The 22,940-nt window shown below is 40.4% G+C and overlaps 1 protein-coding gene and 1 pseudogene across 1 annotated transcript in view; both read left to right on the plus strand.

Moving 5' to 3' along the window:
• The window catches only part of UBE2W (ubiquitin conjugating enzyme E2 W), a 63,829-nt gene extending 41,303 nt beyond the window's left edge, over positions 1–22,526 (plus strand). The window contains exons 4-6 of the mRNA XM_049781851.1: positions 9,263–9,418; positions 16,728–16,803; positions 21,768–22,526. Coding sequence (XP_049637808.1) covers positions 9,263–9,418; positions 16,728–16,803; positions 21,768–21,781 — 246 coding nt within the window. The 3' untranslated portion in view covers positions 21,782–22,526. The remainder of the gene's footprint in view (positions 1–9,262; positions 9,419–16,727; positions 16,804–21,767) is intronic.
• On the plus strand, positions 236–3,292 carry LOC126020811 (small nuclear ribonucleoprotein Sm D1-like; annotated as a pseudogene).
• Positions 22,527–22,940: the final 414 nt, after the last annotated feature.

Consider the following 22,940-nt stretch of genomic DNA (forward strand, 5'->3'; position numbering starts at 1 on the left):
TTATACATATCCTTGTTCCCTTCTCCTGTTCATATCTTCCAACACAGACTTTCTGTTGCTCAGAATTCTTTCATTTGCCTAGATTCTGAATTTCATAGTGTCCTCATTCTTTTATTTTCCTTGCTTTGACAAAGTTGATCCTCTTGAACAACTTGATTGCCTTATGATGTTGAGTACACATGCCATGGGGGGCTGGAGGTTAATCCTATTCACTGCAGCCTGAGGCTGATACCAAATGGAGATGAAGATGCGGAGGTAGACTAAAGAAACAGGCATAAAAAAGAGAAAATTTGGCATCCAAGGCAACACAAAATTAGTTTTATTATAATCAAGGATATTGTATTTGCAATACATGTATAGCTAGCTGCACAGTCTGATCATTATATAGAGGATCAACAAAACTGCTGTTAATTCTGCTCATGCACAGTGAAGTGCTAAAAGGAGATAATTGAAATGAAAGTCATGCTAAAGTTTCCATCCCCAGTTACTTTTTTCACTTTTTTCCCATTTATACAGCATGGCTATATTTTACATTAGAGAAAACATTCCTTCATACTGGAATACCACAGAGAAACTTGGTATTCATTTTTTGGTATTTATTTTATAGGTTAACTTTCATAGTTAGAGAAAGTTTTGTATTACTCATGCATTTTGTATTACTCATTGCATGTATGTTGCATATATGTTTTGTTTAATTTTGGATTTGGAATCCACACCCTGTAGTTCCCAAGTGTCACTTCTGCACTCCAGGCATTACTGGGAGTTAGGAGTTGGGGAGCGCATATGTGGTGACAAGGATTATTAGCAAGATAGAATGTAAACTCTTGGTACTATCTCTGGTCCTATTTAAAATTTTAATTGCTGATTTTTTTTTTTGTGTGTGTATGGGGTTGTACCTGTTAGTGTTCAGGGGTACTTATCTCTGTGCTCAGAAGTTTCTCTAGGTGGTACTCAGGGTATCATGCAGTATTGGGGGGAGCAAACGAGGCCTTATACTTAGGAAGCATACCCTCAGACCTTTGCGCTATCTCTCTAGTCCTGTATACTTTCTTTGACCTTATTTAACTAGGTGTCTGACTTTCTAGATACTTCAGAACATGTTTATATACTTTTCTCAGGAAGATCTCATTACTGTGAAGTCATCCAGTATTAAGCTTCATGTTTTCTGTTTGTTTACTTTTATACCACACCTTACTCTGCTTAGGGGTTGCTCCTGGCTCTGCACTATAGAATTATTCTTGGCAGTGCTTAGGGTAAATATGAGGTTCCAGAAATCAAACCCAGGTCAGCTGCATACAAGGCAAGTGCTGTACCTACTATAGTAGAGTTCTGATCCTTAAGCTTTATGTTTGGAAAGAATTACATATGTAAAATTCTTATTAGAATTTAGCACTATATGGAGCCGGCGAGGTGGCACTAGAGGTAAAGTGTCTGCCTTGCAAGCGCTAGCCAAGGAAGGACCGTGGTTCAATCCCCCAGCATCCCACATGGTCCCCCCAAGCCAGGGGCAATTTCTGAGCACTTAGCCAGGAGTAAACCCTGAGCATCAAATGGGTATGGCCCAAAAAACCAAAAAAAATTACACTATAAAATTCATCTTAGAAAGAATTAACTTGGGGCTGGAGAGATAGCACAGCAGTAGGATGTTTGCCTTGCACAGAGCCAACCCAAGATGGATGGTGGTTCAAATCCCGGCATCCCATATGGCCCCCCGAGCATTTGCCCTGTAAGCAACAGACCTGGGACGGGTCCAGGTTCGATTTCTGGCATCCTATATGGTCTCCAGAGCCTGCCAGGAGCGATTTCTGAGCACAGAGCCAGGAGGAACCCCTGAGCGCCACCAGCTGTGACCCAAAAAAGAAATTAAACAAAAGAATTAACTTATATTCCCTAGACATACAATCAATTAATCTTTGATAAAGGGGGGAAAAAAACACAAAATGAAGCAAGTGGTGTTGGGACAACTGGTCAGCCACATGCATAAAAGCGAACTCTGAACTTCATCTAACATCATGCACAGAAGTCAAATCAAAGTAGATAAAAGTCCTTGATATCAGACTCAAAACCATAGGTGTGTAGAAGAACACATAGATAAAACACTCCATGACATTGCAACTAAAGGCGTCTTCAAGGAGGAAACAGTACTGTCCAAACTAGTGGAAGCAGCGATAAACAAATGGACTACATTAAACTGAGAAGCTTCTGCGCCTCAAAGGAAATAGTGACTAGAAGACAAAAGCCACTCATAGAAAGAGTGCAACTATTCATCTAATACCCATCAGATGTGGGTAATATCTAAGATACAAGGTATTGATTGACAGAACTTAACAAGAAAAAAAATCTAACCCCATCAAAAGTGGGGAGAAAAAATGAACTCTGTCAGACGGCCAAAAGGCACATGAAAAATGTCTCACATCACTAATCATCAGGCAGATGCAAATCAAAACAATGATGAGGTACCATCTTACACCACAGAGACTGGCACACATCACAAAGAACAAGAACAGCCAGTGCTGGCATTGATGCAGGGAGAAAGGAACTCTCATTCACTGCTGATGGGAATGCCATCTAGTCCAGCCTTTCTGGAAAGCAATATGGAGATTCCTCAAAAGACTGGAAATTGGGTCCAAGTCTCAGGGAGGAGGTGTTTCTGGCCATTTATATCCCCAGCCCATCATTTCCTAGTTTTTGGCTTCTGTGAACTAGAAGACCGTAAAGGTGACCTTACTGCTTTGTGAGTTTTTTGAAGAAATTGAGTCATGAGGCTGTAACCATTGAATTAAAGAATGGAACTAAAGTTCATGAAACAATCACAGGTATAGGTGTTGTCAGTGTGAATACACATTTTGTTGTTTTATTTTTGGGCCACATCTGGAGGTGCTCAAGTATTATTCCTGGCTCTGTGCTCAGAAATCGCTCCTGGCAGGCTCAGGGGACTATATAGGATGCCAGAAATCGAACCTGGACCCGTCCCAGGTCTGTCACTTGCAAGGCAAATGCCCTACCACTGTGCTATCTCTCCAGCCCAGTGAATACACATCTTAAGGCTGTGAAAGTGATCTTGAACAAGAGAACCTGTACAACTAGAAACACCGAGTATTTGAGGAACTAACATTCAATATTTTATTCTACCAGACAGCTTACCCTCTAGATACATTTCTTGTGAATGTTGAACCCAAAGTGAAATCTAAGAAAAGGAAGCTGTTGCAGGAAGAGGTTGAGGCTGACGAAGTGGAAGAGGGTGTGGCCGGAGCAGAGGAAGAGGAGAGGAAGAGGGGGTCCCAGACGATAGTGTCTCAGAACTAATTGTTTCAAAGTGATAGTGATTGGATATTTTTTGGTACAGGGTTTATGTCAGTTTTTAATGTACATAAGTGTGGGATAAATTAAAAACAACTGGAAAATGAGCTCCTATACGATCAGCATATCTTTCCTAGTGTTATAACTTAGGAACAAAAACGCAATACAAAAAGCCCTCTGCGCTCAGATCAGCACTACTTACAATAGCCAGGATCTGGAAACAACCCAAATACCTGACAACAGATGAGTGACTAAAGAAACTGGTATATATATATACAATGGAACACCATGCAGCTGTTAGGAAAAATGAAGTCAAATGAAATTTCCTTGGACATGGATGGACATGAAAAGTATTATGTTGACTGAGAGAAGTCAGAGGGAGAAAGACAAGAATAGTCTTACTCCTCTGTGGGATTTAAGAAAAATAAAAAAACAGTATGGTAATAATACCCAGAGACAATAGAGATGAGCACTGGAAGGACCAGCCCACCATATGAAACTTACCAGAATGGTGAGCGCAGTTAGAGAAATAGCTATACCAACAACTACCGTGACAATAATAGAGAAATAGAATGCCTATCTCAGAGACAGGCAAGGTGGTGATGAGGAGGAACAAAGGGGACATTGATGACGGAAGATTGCACTGGTGAATGGGAGTTGTACATTTCATGACAAATCAAACTATGAACATGTTTTTAACCATGGTGTTTAAATAAAGGAATTACTAGAAAAACCCCACAGAAATAGCCTAAGATCCTTTATCTAATTTCTATTCAGTCACTTTCAATTAAGGTATTAGTCTCATGAACAATACTTTATTTAGTACCAAAAGTTACTCAGAGGTTGCTTAAAATTTTTGGTTGAGGGGCCAAGGAAATAACTGAAAGGACAAGAGTGCATGTTTTGCATGCTGAAACCCCAAATTTATTCCTGATACCCTCTGTAGCAGCCAGGACTGACATTGGTACTGCTGGTGATGGCCCAAAAAAATAAACATTAAATTTTTTAAAATTAGATGTGAACTATGTATATTTAACTCCAGAATGTATGTATTTAAAGCATTGTTCTTACTCTTACATACTCTTTTTGCGGGGAGTTGGGTTTATTGGACACACTTGGTGGTGTTCATTGTTTACAGCTGAAGCCGGATCGATAGCCTAGTGGTAGGGCATTTGCCTTGCACGCATCTGACCCAGGACAGACCTGAGTTCAATCCCCGGCATCCCATATTATCTCCCAAGCCAGGAGTGATTTCTGAGCACATAGCCAGAAGTGACCCCTTAGCATCATTGGGTGTGGCCCATAAAACAAAACAAAACAAGAAACAGTGTTTACTGTTGGTTCTACACTCAGGAATCACTTGTGGTGGCACTCAGGAATGATTAACTCCTGTTGATGGCAAGCACCTTACCTGCCATACTGTCACTTTGGCCCCTTTCACCTGCTCTTTAAAAAAAGAACCACACTGGGGACTGGAGAGATAGCATGCCTGCCAGTAGTGATTTCTGAACACAGAGCCAGGAGTAACCCCTGAGTTCTGCTGGGTGTGACCCCAAAATCAAAAAAAAAAGAAAAGGCCACATTGATAATATTTGGAATATAGAAACATGAGGATTGCTTCTGTGGCAGTCAGAACCCCAAGTGTGTTTTGAATTACAGTTTTAGGTCCTTTATTATTGATAGTTTGTTTTTAAAAAAATTTTTTTTTTTTTTTTTTTTTTTTTGGTTTTTGGGTCACACCCAGTGACGCTCAAGGGTTACTCCTGGCTATGCACTCAGAAGTCGCTCCTGGCTTGGGGGACCATATGGGACACCGGAGGATCGAACCGAGGTCCGTCCTAGGCTAGCGCAGGCAAGGCAGGCACCTTACCTCTAGCGCCACCGCCCGGCCCCTAAAATTTGTTTTTAAGGGGCCGGAGAGATAGCTTGGAGGTAAGGTGTTTGCCTCTCATGCAGGAGGTCATCAGATCGAATCCCGGCGTCCCGTATGGTCCTCCCGTGCCTGCCAGGAGCAATTTCTGAGCCTGGAGCCAGGAATAACCCCTGAGCACTGCCGGGTGTGACCCAAAAACCACAAAAAAAAAAAATTGTTTTTAAAAATTGTGATTGAGTGCTGGCTTCACGACACATACCGTATTTTCCGGCGTATAAGACGACCCCCTAATTTTGCAGTTAAAACATAGGTTTAGGCCTATATTCGCTGTATCAGACAGAATGTTCCTGTGATGCAACTGTATGTAATACAGTGAGTCAATCACAACAAGCAAAGGTTCAAAGGTTCTACTCTCATAGACTTCCTCTCTGACTCTGGCCAATCTGAGCAGGCTTTTTACAGTGTAGATTCGGATCCAGAACATTGCATGCATCAAAAGCCTGCTTGGATTGGCTGAATTAGAGAGGCGGTCCAAGCAGCTTTGCAGTGATTGGTGCAGGATCAAGTTGGAAAATTAGTTTTGTGGCAATATTCAGACAATTTTTGTTTAGGGGCATATTGAAACATTTTTTCGGGATATACTCGGCATATAAGACAACCCCCAATTTTCGGTTGACTTTTTTTTTTTTGTTTCAAAAGTCGTCTTATACGCCGGAAAATACGGTAACTAAAGATCTGTCATTGGGACTGGAGTGTTAGTATGGTGAATAGTTTATGCCTTGCACACAGCTAACCTGGTTTTGACCCCCAGCATCCCATATGTTCTCCCAAGTCTGCCAGGAATGAACCCTGAGCACTTCTAAGTATGCCTCTCCCCCCCAAAAATGTGTAGTTAGTTGGAAGGTGGAGATAGTTCAGAAGGCTGAAGTTCATGCTTTGCATGCAGGACTCCTGAGTTGGATTCTTTTTTTTTTTTTTTGGTTTTTGGGCCACACCCGGTAATGCTCAGGGGTTACTCCTGGCTATGTGCTCAGAAGTTGCTCCTGGCTTGGGGGACCATATGGGACACTGGGGGGATCGAACCACGGTCCGTCCAAGGCTAGCGCAGGCAAGGCAGGCACCTTACCTTTAGCGCCACCGCCCGGCCCCTGAGTTTGATTCTTGGCACCTCATAGTTTCCTAGCAATTAGAAGTGACCTATACACAAGATTGGTATAGTTCTTCCTCTGAGTGTGGACCTCAAGCAAACAAAAATAAAATTGCATTTTACTTGGTTTATGCAATAGGACTTGGGTGTAGTTCTTTATTTGCTCTTTAGTCTGCATGACTTCTTTGAAGAAATTTTTTTATTAAATAAACAAGGGCCAGAGATAGGTCAAAGGACTGGAGCAAATACTTCACATGCCTGAGACCTGGGTTTCATTGCTGGCACCAAGCACTGCTGATTGTGGTCCAAAACCAAAACCAAAAAAATTTTTAGCAAGATTCTTATTTGGTCCTGGTGACTTCACATTTTATACTATTCAGTTGTCTTGCCACATCTATTTTAGGTAGGTTTTTATTTTTTTTGGGGGGGGAGCACACCCAGTGGCACTGATTCTGCGCTCAGAAATCACTCTTGGCAGGCTCGCGGGACCATATGGATACCGAGGATCTAACTGCATTCATCCTGGGTCAGTCGCATGCAAGGCAAACACTCTACCTCTATGCTACCACTCTGACCCTATTTTCGGTAGTTTTAATACCTTTATTTAGAACTCTAAAAGTAAGGCTTTCAAATTTGGAAACAACTTAATTACCTCAAGTTTTCAATAAAGTTTTACTTTGCTGCCTAAAAATAACTTAAATTTCCATTTTCTCCTTTAACTTACACTGCCTATTAAGTGAGTATAGTTACCTTAATTTTAGTGAGAATGGAGAGTGGATGTCCAAAAGTTAAAGAAAATATATAGTTATGTATTTGCTCCTTTAAAATTTCCTTTGCTTTTATATCTGTTTATTTTTGGGTTTTGGGGGCCACACCTGGCTGTGCTCAGGGGTTACTCATGGCTCTGCACTTTGAAATCACTCCTGGCATGCTCAGGAGACCATATGGGATGCTCAGGATCAAACTGAATTGGATGTGTATAAAGAAAATGCCCTACCCGTTGTGCTATTCCTTTGGCCCTGTTTTATTTTAACTTCAGTCAAGAAAACTAATCTCATGTATCGATATACTTGAAATATTAGAGGACTCCTATTTGTATGAAAGATTGCTTTGTGGAATTGTAAATGTTAGTGCAATTGTAATAAAATTCAGATTTGTGGCTAGATTTGAAAACAAATAACACCTGTAAAATGCAGGAAAATAAGAGCAAAAATCTAGCTTAAGATAATTAAATATATCCCACATATAAAATACTGTATTTTTACTCTGTTTACACTTAGTTCACTGGTTCTGTTTCTTGTATTGAGGAGGGGGATGGAATTGAGACTAAAGCTGTGCCTAGAGTATAACTCCAGTTTCTGTTACAACTTTAAGTTTGGGTGTTCTTACTAAAATAATGGTACATTTAAATGAGACCATATGTTTACTAGAGTTAAAAAAAAAAAAAAAGATGGCTGTGGGCCCAGAGAGACAGAGAGAGATAGTAAGTAGATAAGGCACAAGTACCTTGCATATATGCAGCTGACATGATTTTGATTCCTGCATCTCTTCTGATCCCCCCAAACATTGTCAGGTGTGATTGATTCCTAAAGGCATAGCAGGAGGAATTTCTGAGCATCCTCAGAAAAGTAGTGTTCAAAAAAAGAAAGATGTGCTATAGCTCTAATTTTTTTAATAATTGGTTTATAATATCCTATCATATCTACTGAATTTATGTAAGTGAAACTCTAAAATTGTATATTTTAAGATCTAAGCTGATTTTTAAAGACCAATTTAGAATTGGAAATTGCTACTAATATAATTAAAATATTTATTGTAATATAAAATCCACTTAAAGGTTTCTCAATTAACTTAGTATTTTTTGTTTGTTTGTTTGTTTTGTTTTGTTTTGTTTTGGTTTTTGGTTTTTGGGTCACACCTGGAAGCACTCAAGGGTTACTCCTGACTCTATGCTCAGAAATTGCCTCTTGCAGGCTCAAAGGTATGGGATGCTGGGATTCAAACCACCACCATCCTTCTGCATGCAAGGCGAAGGCCCTACCTCCATACTATCTCCAGCCCCATTTTTTTTGGGGGGGGACACACCCAGCGGTGCTCAGGGGTTACTCCTGGCTATCTGCTCAGAAATAGCTGCTGGCAGGCATGGGGGACCATATGGGACGCCGGGATTCAAACCAACCACCTTAGGTCCTGGGTCGGCTGCTTGCAAGGCAAACACCGCTGTGCTATCTCTCTGCCCCCTGCCCTTTTAAGATAATCTTTCATGAGTTCTTTGGACTATTATGAACTATGTTTACCATTTTCGTGGGATATGCAAATTTACTTTCCTATCTGTTCAGATATTTAGATCTGAAACCCTACTATTCAGAAAAATAATTATTTGAGCCATATCAAGGAAAAAATAGGCTTACTGTCTTTTAAAACAAACAGTGCTGAGACAATGATGGAAAGAGGGGGAAACTAAAGAATTGTGTCAAGAGAAAAACAGCAAGTTTTATAATTAAACGATTTACCGTATTTAGCCTTTATTTGTCCAGTTATTTGTGTCCATAATAATGGCCATGTAGTATAGAGGTGAAATTTTATAGCAATCATTCCTTTTGCTTGTAAGACCTTAGTGATACTGGTAATTGTAATTAAGTTTCTATTGCAGAGAATAGAATTTTAAAAATTAATTCAAGTCTTTGTCATCAATGTAAAAAAAACGTGATTAGAATTGTTTAAATAGCTGAAATATAAAGTAATTGGATTTTTGTCTGTGTTTGTTTTGTCTACTATGTGCTTATTTATACAATGAAACTAGTACTTACCGAATTAATTAGAATAACAAGCTGTTTATTTTGTTTCTGCATTGGTTTTTCTTTGTTTTTATAGTTACGTGAACATTTTATTTTTTGTAATGTAGAATATTTGAGTGTTAATGGAATTTTATTCTTTCTTAGGTCATGTTTACTGGTGAAAATATTCCCGTTCATCCTCATGTTTATAGCAATGGTCATATCTGTTTATCCATTCTAACAGAAGATTGGTCCCCAGCGCTCTCAGTTCAATCAGTTTGTCTTAGCATTATTAGCATGCTTTCCAGCTGCAAAGAAAAGGTAGGACATTTTCAGAATTCTTCCAGATAATCACTTCCTTTAGTTAGGTAGAAAAAAAACCCTAATATATAATTTATTTGAAGAAAATAATTTAATGCGTCTTATTATTATAAAATTGCAAGAAATGTCTTAAGTATTAAATTGGAAAATGTATTATTAAAAATATTAACTAATGGGGCCGGAGAGATAGCATGGAGGTAAGGCGTTTGCCTTTCATGCAGGAGGTCATCGGTTCGAATCCCGGCGCCCCATATGGTCCCCTGTGCCTGCCAGGAGCAATTTTCTGAGCCTGGAGCCAGGAATAACCCCTGAGCACTGCCAGGTGTGACCCAAAAACCAAAAAAAAAAAAAAAAATAAAAAAAAAATAAATTGGAAAATTATTTTGATAATTTATTTCAGTCAGGTTTCTTTTTGGTTTTTTTTGTTTTGTTTTGTTTTTGGTTTTTGGGCCACATCCGGCGATGCTCAGGGGTTACTCCTGGCTGTCTGCTCAGAAATAGCTCCTGGCAGGCACGGGGGACCATATGGGACACTGGGATTCGAACCAACCACCTTTGGTTCTGGATCAGCTGCTTGCAATGCAAACGCTGTTGTGGTATCTCTCCAGGCCCCTATTTTATATTTCTTAAACAGAAAAATTTTGCAGATATTTTTAAATTATGTGGATTTTACTTCCATAAGCATGTACAGGGCAAAAGTATGGTGGGGGAGAGAGTCAGACCCAGCAGTGCTTAGGTCCTACTCTTAAGTCTTCAATCAGAGGTTATTCCTTGAGAGATTGGAGGGACCTAACAAAGTACCAGGGACTAAACCTTACTTTGTTGTGTTCATGACAAAAGTCCTACCTGCTGTACTGTATCAGTCTGGCTCCCAGAAATTCTTGTTTATTGATTTTACAGTGCAAAGCCCTCGAAACAAGCATCATACTAACCTTTTTTTCCCTGTTATTTCTCTCCCTTTTAGGGAGAATTTTCTTTTCTTTTAGGGGAGAATTTCTAGTAATAGTTTTCCTGTTTTCCTAGAAATTAGATCAAATGAAGAAGACTTGTTTGAGAACTGTTAGGACTTTTCCTCTTTTTTTTTTTTTTTTTTTGTTTTTTGGGCCATACCCAGTAACGCTCAGGGGTTACTCCTGGTTATGCGCTCAGAAGTCGCTTCTGGCTTGGGGGACCATATGGGATGCTGGGGGATCGAACCATGGTTCGTGCTAGGCTAGTACTGGCAAGACAGACACCTTACCTCTAGCGCCACCACGCTGGCCCCAGGACTTTTCCTCTTAACTCTTCTTTATTTTTTTTTTTTTTTTTTTTTTTTTTTTGGTTTTTGGGTCACACCTGGTGGTGCTCAGGGGTTACTCCTGGCTGTCTGCTCAGAAAAGCTCCTGGCAGGCACAGGGGACCATATGGACACCGGGATTCGAACCAACCACCTTAGGTCCTGGATTGGCTGCTTGCAAGGCAAACACCGCTGTGCTATCTCTCCGGGCCCTTAACTTTTCTTTATTAAGGCACAATTTCTACCTATGTCTGATAACGCTTGGGGTAGGAGACCTGAAAGAAAATGACATGAGTAAAATTTTAGGATACTTCTTTTAAGTCTTGAAAGTTTCTGTACATACCTGATCCTCTAGTTATTCCCTGCTTGAGGGGTTAGTCTGTTTTCTGTTTGTTGCTATTATAGAGGTTCAGACTCAGGGCCTAATAAATGCAAGAAAAGTGCTCTAGTGGGGCCGGAGAGAAAGATGGTGGTTCGAATCCCGGCATCCATAAGGTCCCCCTAGCCTGCCGGGGGGCGATTTCTGAGCATAGAGCCAGGAGTAACCCCTGAGTGCTGCCGGGTGTGATCCAAAAATCAAAAAAAAAAAAAAAAAAAAAGGAAACGTGCTCTAGTGTTCAGCATACCCTAGTTCTACTTTTAAATGTTTTGTGTTGTTTTTTGTTTGTTTTCTTGGTTTTGGGGCCACACCCAGCAACACCCAGGGGTTTACTCTTGGCTCTGCACTGAGAAATAACTCTTTGACACAGTCAAAAAATAAAACCTGCTAGCTAGAGCAATAGCAACAGTGGGTAGGATGTTTGCTTTGCAGGTGGCACGACCTTGGACTGACCTGGGTTTCAATCCCTGGCATCTGCCAAGAGCTGTTTCTTAGCCAAGGACTTGAGTTTAGTAGTCTCACACATGTGTGGATGGCAAGTGCTCTGCTTGTTGTGTTGTGGTTGTTTTATTTGTTCGCTTTTTTCCCCTTTTTTTGGGGGGGGGGGTGGGGTCATACTCAATGGTTCTCAGGGGTTACTCCAGGCTCTGTGCTCAGAAATCAATCCTGGCAGGCTCGGGAGACCATATGGGATGCCAGGATTTGAACCACCTTCCATCCTGGATTGGCTGCATGCAAGGCAGACGTCCTACCTGCTGTGCTATTGCTCCAGTTCTATTTGTTTGTTTTTAAATAAGGGTAGGGTGGGTGAGGTCATGCCCTGCTTTTGCTCTACTTCTCCGCTCTGGATGTGGACATAATATGTGGTGCCAGGCAGGTTGGGCTCATCCAAGGCGTCACTCATATAAATCATGTGCTCATCCCTATCTTTTTCATTTTAAAGTCTCTTGCCTTCATATTTTTCTTTTATAGACTATACAAAAGAAACATTGCTTCAGATTAGGGGGTTTTGGGTTGAGTCAAGAGCTCAAAGGGCTAGAATACATGCTTTGCTTGCAGGAACCTGGGGCTCAGCTCCCAGCAACTGCATGACTTTTAGAATCGTGTTGGGTATTTCCCTCTCCTCATTGTTGCCCCTATGCCCTCTAAGAGGCAGAGATTGGAACCCTTTACTACATTGAGTTTCTTTTTATAAACTTGTGCTGTCTGACTTGAAGTATTATTTAAAGTCTTTGTCTTTGGACTGCACCTAGAGCTAGCTACTCCTGTGTTCATTTTTTTTTTCCTTTTGGTTTTTGGGCCACACCCAGCGGCACTCCTGGTTCCACGCTCAGAAATCGCTCCTGGCAGGCTCAGGGGACCATATAGGATGCCAGGATTCGAACCAATGACCTTCTGCATGTAAGGCACACGCCTTACCTCCATGCTATCTATCTTCTGCATGAAAGGCAGATGCCTTACATCCATGGTATCTCCGGCCCCAATCTGTGTTTATTCTTGACAATGCTCAAGGTAGCAATGTTCAGGATGAAGCCCAGGTTTCCTGACTGGAAACTGTGCTGCAGCCATCTCCAGCTCTTTTTTTTTTTTTTTTTTTTCTTTCTTTTTTTCTTTTTGGGCCACACTGATGCTTGGGGATTGCTCCTGGCTATGTGCTCAGAAATCGCTCCCGGCTTGGGGGAAAGCTGGAGGGTCAAACCAAGGTCCCTCCTAGATTGGCACGTGGCAAGGCAAATGCCCTTACTGCTTTGCTATCGCTCCAACCCCTATTAAACTAGTTCTTAGAGAAACTTTTAGGTGATCTTTCCTGAGCCATGGGGAGATCAACTAGATTTAATGAAAGAACCAGAGGATGCTGTGTTCAGAACTACTTCTGATGCAAGAATCTGAATATAGCACTGTATTTAGATAAGTGCTGAAAGCTGAACCCATGTCTTCTTGGTGTTGGCTTTTATTATTTATTTAAAAGGCAGGTTCAAATAATACATGGAATTATAGGCATTTACTATGCTTGCGATTTTAGCATATTGGAAAGAATAATTGACTCTTGAATTGTGTACGTACACCATTAGATTAATAGTATGTGGCCTAGGGTTATAAGGCATTTGACTTATAGGGCATCTAACCCTGGTTCAAATCTCTGACTTCACATATGACCCCTTGAATACAAAGCCTAGCACCATGGGGGTTACTCCAAAAGTAGAAGGGAGAGGGAAAAAAAATGTGTAGCTCACTTAGGAATATTAAAATGTGAAGAAAGGGTTTGGGGAGATAGCTGAAAGTAGTAGAGAGCATATATGTTAGAGGACCTGGGTTTGATTCCTGGCACTACCGTACTTGGTATCCCAAGCAGCACCAGCTGAATATTGAGTACCTCCAAGACAGAGCACTTCTTGCGAGATCCAAAATAAGTATGTGCAGAATTAAAAGGTTGTCTTTGGGACCCAAGAGACAGTATGGGAAGAAAGGGTCTTAGCCTGCATGTGAGCACTTTGGCCACTCCTGGGTTGATTCATGGTTCCCTGAGCACCCAACTAATACAGACTGTGGCCTCCTCTTCTTCCTCTCAGCTGTAGAAAATTTATCATTGTTTGTGTTAAGAGTATGTGTTTAAAAAGAAAAAGAGTATGTGTCATCTAATGTTAGTATAAATTTTTTGTTTGCAACCATACTTTGAAGTGCTTAAAGAGTTACTCAGCTTTAGGTGTCTGTCCCTAGCTGTGCTTGGGGAACTGTGCTATTGCCAGCATTTGAACCCAAAGCATGTACTCCAGCCCCCTTAAACTCTTTCTCTAGACTCCAGGTATAGATAGGTTTTGGGAACTCAGTAAGGTGGGACCCTTCCTGGTGATGCTGTCAGGAATTACTCCTGGTGGTACTCAGAGGATAATACAGGTTGCCAGGGATCTTAATCTGGTTAGCTCCATACAAGGCACTTCGTGTCTTACCTGCTGTACTAGCTCTCCATCCCCCACAATATAACTTTTAACCTTCACTTTCCTCTTTGTGAACTTTCCTGAACTGCATTTCAAGGCACCTTTTAGTTCATAGAACCAAGGGTTTTGGAAACAACTCTTACTTCGGTACAGCTTTCATATTTTTTATCCTCTCCCTACCCCAGTTTAAGTATACAAGTTTAATATAAAATTAGTAGCTTTTGTTTACTTTTATATGCAGTTTACATTATAAAAACTGCAAAATGGCGGTGCTGAAGAGATTGCTTGAGTCACTGAGTACAAGCTTCACATGAGAAAGCTGGGGTTTGATCTCCTGCACCCCCATAGTCCCCCCCAGAATCACCAGGTGTTGCTCTGCCCAAAGAAAGCAAAATAACTCAAATGAGTATATTCTTTACCTCTTAGTCCTTTTCTAATCTTCATCATTTTGCACATTCTAATTGTTGGATTAGCATTTCTTGCATAATTGGCATATTATTATATATTAGTCTATAGATAATTTATTACTGTACATAAACTTTAAGTTGTAATATATTTAACCAAGGTGATAGTATGAAACTCAGAATTCTTTCATCATTTATTCATGAGCTATAAGGTAAAATTCAGAACATTTAGTAGATATTTACCATACTGTTTTTATACTATGCACTTAGACTAGGGCACTATGGCGAAAAGTAAGATTTGGCACTGAGGGATTCTAGCTCCAAATAAGATTGAAGACTTTTTAAAAAATTGGGTTGTGTGTTGGGGGGTGGGGGATGGGGCAGATCCCAGAGGTTGAGTGTAGGACATCACGTATTAATTACTTTTTCAATTTCTTATACATGTTTTTAAGAACCAAAATTTTTATTTATTATTAGTTTTGGAAGTATTCCTTGATAATACCCTTGACCTGTGGTTTTTAATTACAACATGACTGCAGCAACTTTATGGGGCTTTTCATTCACTGACCTATTCCCCTAACCTTCCTCCCTCTCTCCCTACCTCCTTCCCTCTCTTCCTCCCTCCCTCCTGTTCTAGGGCCATATCTGTTAGTGCTCAGGGATTAGTCCTGACTCAGCATTCAGGAAGTATTCCTGACTGTGCTTGGGGACCCATATGGGATGCTAGAAATCGAATCTGGGTCGGCCACGGTAAGACCTACCTGTACTAACCTCTCCTGGCCCTTCCCTTAGTTTCTTGTCATCAGTCCTAATTAGATTGACCTGGGTTCAGCGCAAAGAGCCTCAACCATTTTAACATACATATATAGCTTTTTTACTGTTGAATGCAAGCATAACAAGATGGCTTGATGTTCATATAAGACTTTGGCAGCTCGTAGATTCCTTTGTGCTAGAATTTAATGGTGATGGCACCTCTTCTGACATTATATTTGTGTCCATTGCACTTCTGGCTGCAGTGCCTTTTCAGGCTTTGTGATAATGTATGGAGCCTAATCTTGAATGCACCCAAGCCTCTCACCACTGTGGCAGTGGCAGGAAAAGAGCACGTGCGTGTGCGCGTGTGGCCATGCGTGTTTTGGATCACACCCAGTGGTCCTCAGGGGGGGGTTTACTCCTGGCACGGCGCTCAGAAATAACTTCTTGTTGGGGCCAGAGATAGGGCATTTGCCTTGCATGTGGTTGACCTAGAATTGGACCTCATTTCAATTTCCAGTGTCTCCCAAGCCAGGAGCAATTTCTGAGCACATAGCCAGTAACCCCTGAGCATCACTGGATGTGGCCCAAAACCCACAACCCCCCCCCCCCCCCACCACCACCACCAAAAGAAATCACTCCTTTCAGGCATGGAGGACCGTATGGGATGCCAGGATTCGAACTACCATCTGACTTGAACTGGCCTTGTGCAAAGCAAGCACCCTACCACTGTGTTGTCTCTCCGGCCCAAGCTCACATATTTTTACACATGAATCAAAAGAGTTAGATATTTACCTGAGTAGCCTATTTACCCGAGAGTAATAGCAGAAAGTTAAACCTACAAAGTTGATTATATTTTTGTGGGGTGGGACAAGGTTCAGATTCAGGGTGATTCCCCAGTTTTGTGTTGTGGGGAGCATTCAATACTAAGGATGAATAGGAATCTCCCACATACACTTAGCCCATTGAGCTACCTCTCTGGACCATAGCTACTACAGGTATTTCATTGGCCACAAAAGTAATTGTTTCTAAAATAAAAAATTTCATATAAAGGGTGAGAGCAATAATACAGTGGGCAGGGTGCTTAGTTTGCACGTGATCGACCTGGGTTCAATCCCTGACATCTCTTCTGGTACCCCCGATCCCACAGAGTAATTTCTGTGTGCATAACTAGGAGTATTCCCTGAGCACTCCTGGGTCTGGCCCCAAAACAAAACAAAACAAAAATATAAGGGCCAGAGAGATACAAGGAAGATATTTGTCTTGCATACATCTGACCTGGGTTTGATTTCTGGCATCCTATATGATTCTCCTGAGGCCTACCAAGAGCGATACCAAAAGTAACCTCTGAACACTGCCAGGTGTGGCCCCAAACAACACAACCTCTCCTCCCACTCTCCCCCCCTCAACTCTCACTACATTTTTTTTTTTTCAAATGCTAAGATGTTTGTATTGGTTGCTGTGTATTCCAGGTCAATTTTGTTAGTGCTTCTATTTATTAATCTCTCACCTATTTTTCTATTTTACAACTTACTTTTATGAACTTTTTTGTTTGTTTCAGAGACGACCACCAGATAATTCTTTTTATGTTCGAACATGTAACAAAAATCCAAAGAAAACAAAATGGTGGTATCATGGTAAGCAGTTTTATTTTAGATTAATGACTTTTTGGCTTTTGTTCTTGAAAGATTATCTGCCTAGGATAAAAAAGGAGAAGATATTGATGTCTGATGATATGGAAAAAATTGTTCCTAATACTTCATGAATAAACTAAGCTAGATTTTCTTGGGGCCAGATAAAAACCACACATTAAATCTAAAACTCTATGAGTTGCTCATTATGTTTGAAAAATGTTTTTAGTACTCTTTTGAGATGTTATTTGAACTATTAGCATTTCCTTGGGTTCAGTGCCTACCAGTGGATTTTAAAAAAAAGTAACTGATAACTTTTAGAAAATCTATAGTTAGAATAAAAAGTTCTGGTGCTCTGTGTACTTAGTTCTGATATCGTTCATAGTATGTGGGTGGGTGTAGTTTTTGGAGGTGTGAGTTGTAGAGAAGGAACCCAGTTGTTAGCTATGATATGAAAGAGAGTTTTTTGGGGGAGTTTTATGTTTGTCTGATCACATCTGGTGCTGCTCAGGGGTTACTCTTGGTTCTTAGAATCACTCCTGGTGGGACACTGAGGGCCATTTGGATCGTGGGAAATTGAACCTGCTTTGGCCGTGTGCCTGGCAAGCTCTCTCCCCCACTGTGCTTATCTATCACTTCAGCCCTGAGAGTTTTAAATTCTAATGTTAACCCTAAAATGATTTTGAAATTCTGCTCTGTGGATACTCAGTTTTACATTGCTGTTTAGGTTGGGAGGTTTGATAGTAGTCATTATGATTGAAAACTGCTAGCATCTTTATTTATTTGACCACACCAGTGGTGTGCTGGGGGAATCTAAGGGAAATGAGAGGTTGGGAGTGACAATGAACCAGGGAGTATTTTTAGATCAAACCAGGGTTGGTCTCATTTAAGGCCAGTGCTGTAAGTCTTACACTATTTATCCATTCCCAGTAGCTGCTAGCGTCTTTAAACTGACTATTGCTTCTCTAAAGAAGCATTTTGCATTTTGTTTGGTTTTGGTTTGGGGCTACACCTGTCAGTGCTTAGAAGTTAATCTTGGCTCTGCACTCAGGAAATACTTCTGATGCTTTCACGGGATCCTTTGGAATGCCAGGGATCAAAACTATGTCAGCCACGTGCAAGGCAAATACTTTGACTTGCTCCATATTTTTTATTTTAAAAAAGTTTATATTGGGGCCAGAGCGATGGCACAGTGGTTAGGTCGTTGCACATGGCTTATTGGGGTGCAATCCCTAGCATCCCATATGGTCCCCTGAAGCTGCTAGAATGATTTCAGAGTACAGAGCCAGGAGTAATGCTTAAGCACTGCCAGGTGTGTCCCTAAATAAAACGGAAAGCTATATATATATATATATATTTTTTTTTGGGGGGGGGGTCACACCCGGCTGCACTCAGGGGCTACTCCTGGCTCTATGCTCAGAAGTCGCCCCTGGCAGGCACAGGGGATCATATGGGATGCCGGGATTCGAACCACCATCCTTCTGCATGAAAGGCAGACACCTTACCTCTATGCTCTCTCTCCAGCCCCAAGCTTATATTTCTTGTGATGATGACTTTGAATTGAATAAATGTTATTCCCTGTGGCTTAATATAAAGGATTATTTTCTCTTAAACATTCTAAGATCATATTAAACTGAAAAAAACTAGTTTCTAGGAATATTGTCTTTCCCCATACCTTTTTTTTCCTTTTTTTGTTAGTTTCTTTTTGGGTCACACCCACCAGTGCTCCTGGTAAGGCAAGCACCATACTTGGTATGCTATTACTCTGGCCCTAACCCCATACCTTTCTGTTTTATGTAAACCTTCTATTATTACCTTCACTTAATTTAAGTCCATTTCAAACTTAATTTGGGGGCTGGATAGATAGTATAGTGGCTAAGACGCTTGCCTTGCCTGTAGCTGACCTGAGTTTAATCTCAGGTCCTCTTAGCCCTGCGAGGAGTGAACCATGTGCATAAACAGGACTAGGCCCTGAGCATTGTCTGATGTTACCCCAAAACCAAAAAATAAATAAAACTTATTTTGGGAACCAAGAAGAACAGCTTAGCGGTGCTACTGCATTTGCACATTATAATCTGTTGTGTATAATGTCTAGCACCACACCTAAAACATCCAACCTCTGTAAGCTCCACAACCAAAGTAGATCCTTGATCACACAGCCAGGCAATAACTCCTAATAAACTACACACTGAGGGCATGTATGACCTTAATTTCTTATCACAACAGCAATATAAAAGCACAGAGAAAGAAATAAGATTAAAAGTGAAATTGTTTCTATAAAATAAAGTTTAAAAAAAAGTGAACAACACTGGGCTGGAGTGATACTACAGCGGTTAGTGCTTTTGCCCTGCATGTGCCTGACTTGGGTTCTACCCCCAGTACCTTATATGGTCCTGTGAGCCTGCCAGAAGTGATCTCCATGTTTAGAGGTAGGAGTTAGTTTTGAGCATCTTTGGGTGTGGTCCAAAAACAAAAAAAAGCAATAGCAAATAAAACTCCGTAAATATAATTGAGTTATTTAAGTGTAGAGACAAATGATTGTTAGACGCATTATACCATGTCAAAAGCTGCAGGTTAGAAAACACCAAAATAATGCCATCCCTCGAGGTGGTGCTAGACGTAAGGTATCTGCCTTGCTAGCCAAGGAAAGATCTCGATCGAGGTTCGATCCCCCGGCATCCCCTATGGTTCCCCCCAAGCCAGGGGCAGTTTCTGAGCGCTTAGCCAGGAGTAACCCCTGAGCATCAAATGGGTGTGGCCCAAAAAAAACAAAACAAAACGTGATCTAGTCCTGTTTATTTTTAAAATATATTTTTATTTTTATTTATTTTTGTAAAGGGAATTATCAAAATTTAGATCAATAACTGTCAAATTAAAATAATTTCTTATATATATAATATCTTTATTTAAGCATCATGACTATAAACATGTTTGTAGTTGGGTTTCAGTTGTAGAAAAGAACACCTTCTTTCACCAGATAGTTTTAATTTTAAAAATTTGGTTCTTGGGGCCGGGTAGGTGGCGCTGGAGGTAAGGTGTCTGCCTTTGCAAGCGCTAGCCAAGGAAGGACCCGCGGTTTCGATCCCCCGGCGTCCCATATGGTCCCCCCCAAGCCAGGGGCGATTTCTGAGCACATAGCCAGGGAGTAACCCCTGAGCGTCAAACGGGTGTGGCCCAAAAACCAAAAAAAAAAAAAAAAAAAAAAAATTTGGTTCTTAAAAAAATATTTTTTTGAGTCTATGAATCTGAAAGATAATACAGGGATTAAGTGCTTGTCTTGAGTGTGATCAACCCCAGTTCAAATTCCACCAGCTGCCAGGAATGACCCCTGAGCAAAGAGCTAGACAGTGCCTTAAGCACTGCTGGATGTGACCCCAAAACCAAAATAAATAATGAGATGAACTATTCCAATAAATTAGAATTTTTTCCCCCTTTGATATTGTTTTTTGTTTATTTGGGTCACAGCCAACAATTATCAGGGTTTACTTGCCTCTGCACTCAGGAATGAGAGCTTGTAGTGCTTGGTCATATGACCATATAAAATGCGGATCATTGAATCTGTGTCTAGCACATACCCCCTGTACTCTCTTGGGCTTCTGAATTAGAAATTGTTGTTAAGATTGACTTCATCCTTTTGATTACAACTTAAGGTATAGAATTATGGATTATTAACTGGAGCAAAGGTGCAGCAGGTAGGGCGTTTACCTTGCATGCAGCCAACCCATGTTCAGTTCCTGCTGGTCCATATGATCCTTGGAGCATTACCCGGAGAGATTCTTGAGTGCAGACCCAGAGTAAACCCTGTGCACTGCTGTGTCTGGCCTCCCCCAACAAACACACATATTAATGGATTATCCCACTGGAAGCCGAGTGTACTATTTCATAGCTCTCATTGAGTCTTTATGAATGGGGATTTATTTGCATTTATATGATACTAAGGAGATCATTAGTAAGTATTTGGTAATCCTCAGAATTTTATTTTACAGTTTTGCGTAGGAGCCACTGACATTGCATTTTGCTGAAGAATTAGATCTAAAAATAAGTTAGAAATTTTAAAAATATGTTTTCTATATATGTGTTGACACTGAGATGATAATGCTAAGGTGTGAGATTTTTAAATAAGACTATTTTTTTTTGTATATATCTGTATATATATCTGTACCTGCTCAAAACCTACTTTCTGAGCAGTAATTAGTAACATTGGGAGACTCATTTGCATTTTTTTATTCAGATAGTGTTCTGTTATTTCGTGTTCGTTCAACAGCTTGATATGTTGGTCAGACACTGGCTTCCTATCGGTACAGTTTTAAATTGTTCATAAAAATTACAGTTGCTGGGGCTGGAGAGATAGCATGGAGATTGGGCGTTTGCCTTGCATGCAGAAGGACGGTGGTTTGAATCCTGACATCCCATATGAGTCTGCCAGGAGCGATCTCTGAGCGTAGAGCCAGGAGTAAACCCTGAACACTGCTGGGTGTGACCCCCTCACCCCCAATTACAATTGCTTAAATCCTGGCTATATTAAAACTATTTCTGTTTTAAACAGAACTGGCAATCTTTTTTTTTTTTTTTTTGGTTTTTGGGCCACACCCTGTGACGCTCAGGGGTTACTCCTGGCTATGCGCTCAGAAGTTGCTCCTGGCTTCTTGGGGGACCATATGGGACGCCGGGGGATCGAACCGCGGTCCGTCCTAGGCTAGCGCAGGCAAGGCAGGCACCTTACCTCCAGTGCTACCGCCCGGCCCCAGAACTGGCAATCTTGAGATTTGTGTAAGCTACTTTCTCTGACGGAGTAGCATGTGTTTGTTACTCTAAACACAAATTGTATTTTTTTTATTCTTAGAAACTGAGTGAAACTAGTCAGCCATGTAAATTGTTATTGTTTCAAATCATTTTTGTGTTGAGTGAACTTGTAGTTTTTACTTATTCAAGCATAACTTACTTACTTTTCTCTTTTTTTTTCCTTAAAGATGATACTTGTTGATGCCACTGTTAACATCCTCCTAGCCGAAGATAGTCCTACTGAGAAAATGAGCACTTTGATCATTCAGTCTTTGAACTTTAACCTTTGACTGGAAGTGACCTATAGGCAATGAAGACTACTTCCTTTTACTGCATTTTTTACTCGTGTGCATTCTGGGCACATGTTGATCGCTTGTTCAGTCCAGGCAACTGACATGCTTTATTAGTCATACAGTATTAATGCAGGTGTCAGGAAATGTCAAATATAATTCCATTTTTAATTTTTATTTTTGTAAGCTTTTGGAAAAGTTCCAGGTCCTCATGTATTGTGCAATAATAACAATGACTTCCTTGGTGGTTTTGGGATGTTCATTGCCGGCAATGGACGTTATAACAGGAAAAATTTTCATTAACTCCTGCCACCCAATGATGAGTGCATAATAGGGCCTATGAAACGAACTTATCGGTTATAATGGGATTATAAATAAAGTGTGGGATCCAACATTTCTCTGGAAAGTTACCCCAACTCTTTGTATTTGGATTCTATGCACTGTGATCCTAAGGTTAACAGCATGAATTAACATGCATCTTTAAAGGACTGTAATGAAAGATCATTGCATATTTATTGAATTGTTTATATCTGCTGTCAAATTGTTTTGACATTGAAAGTTTCAGATGACATTAGCAGAGAGGTACAATATGTTATCCCTATGGTGAAAATAAATTCATTTGTTGTATATAATTAAATCCTCAATCTCTGAAGCAAAGGTATGAGTAATATAGGGTATGAATGATTTAATCAAGGCTTTATTTTGGAAGTAAGACAAATGGCAGTGATGATTAAACTGCTGCAGCCCATAATTGGGCTTATTCTTTGTATATTAACAACTTTTCCAAGTAGAGTACACTCTGTTATACTTCCTGCTAGCCATCAGCATGAGCCCTACTGCCTAAACACTATTTCATTTATTTATGTTTGAAAACCCATAAACATTTTTGTTTGCTCTTTTGTTTGTTATATTTTAAGTCAATTTTGAATGTTATACTTTAATTGAAAAACTTTCATTATGTTTTTCCTTGTAAAATTTCTTTGCTTGTATCATCTTGTCCTGTATCCTAAAACAAGAAATACATTTTTGACAGAGGCTTAATGTTTTATTTTTATTTTATTTTTGTTTTTT

This window comes from Suncus etruscus, chromosome 10, assembly GCF_024139225.1.
Source record: "Suncus etruscus isolate mSunEtr1 chromosome 10, mSunEtr1.pri.cur, whole genome shotgun sequence".
Lineage (NCBI taxonomy): Eukaryota > Metazoa > Chordata > Mammalia > Eulipotyphla > Soricidae > Suncus > Suncus etruscus.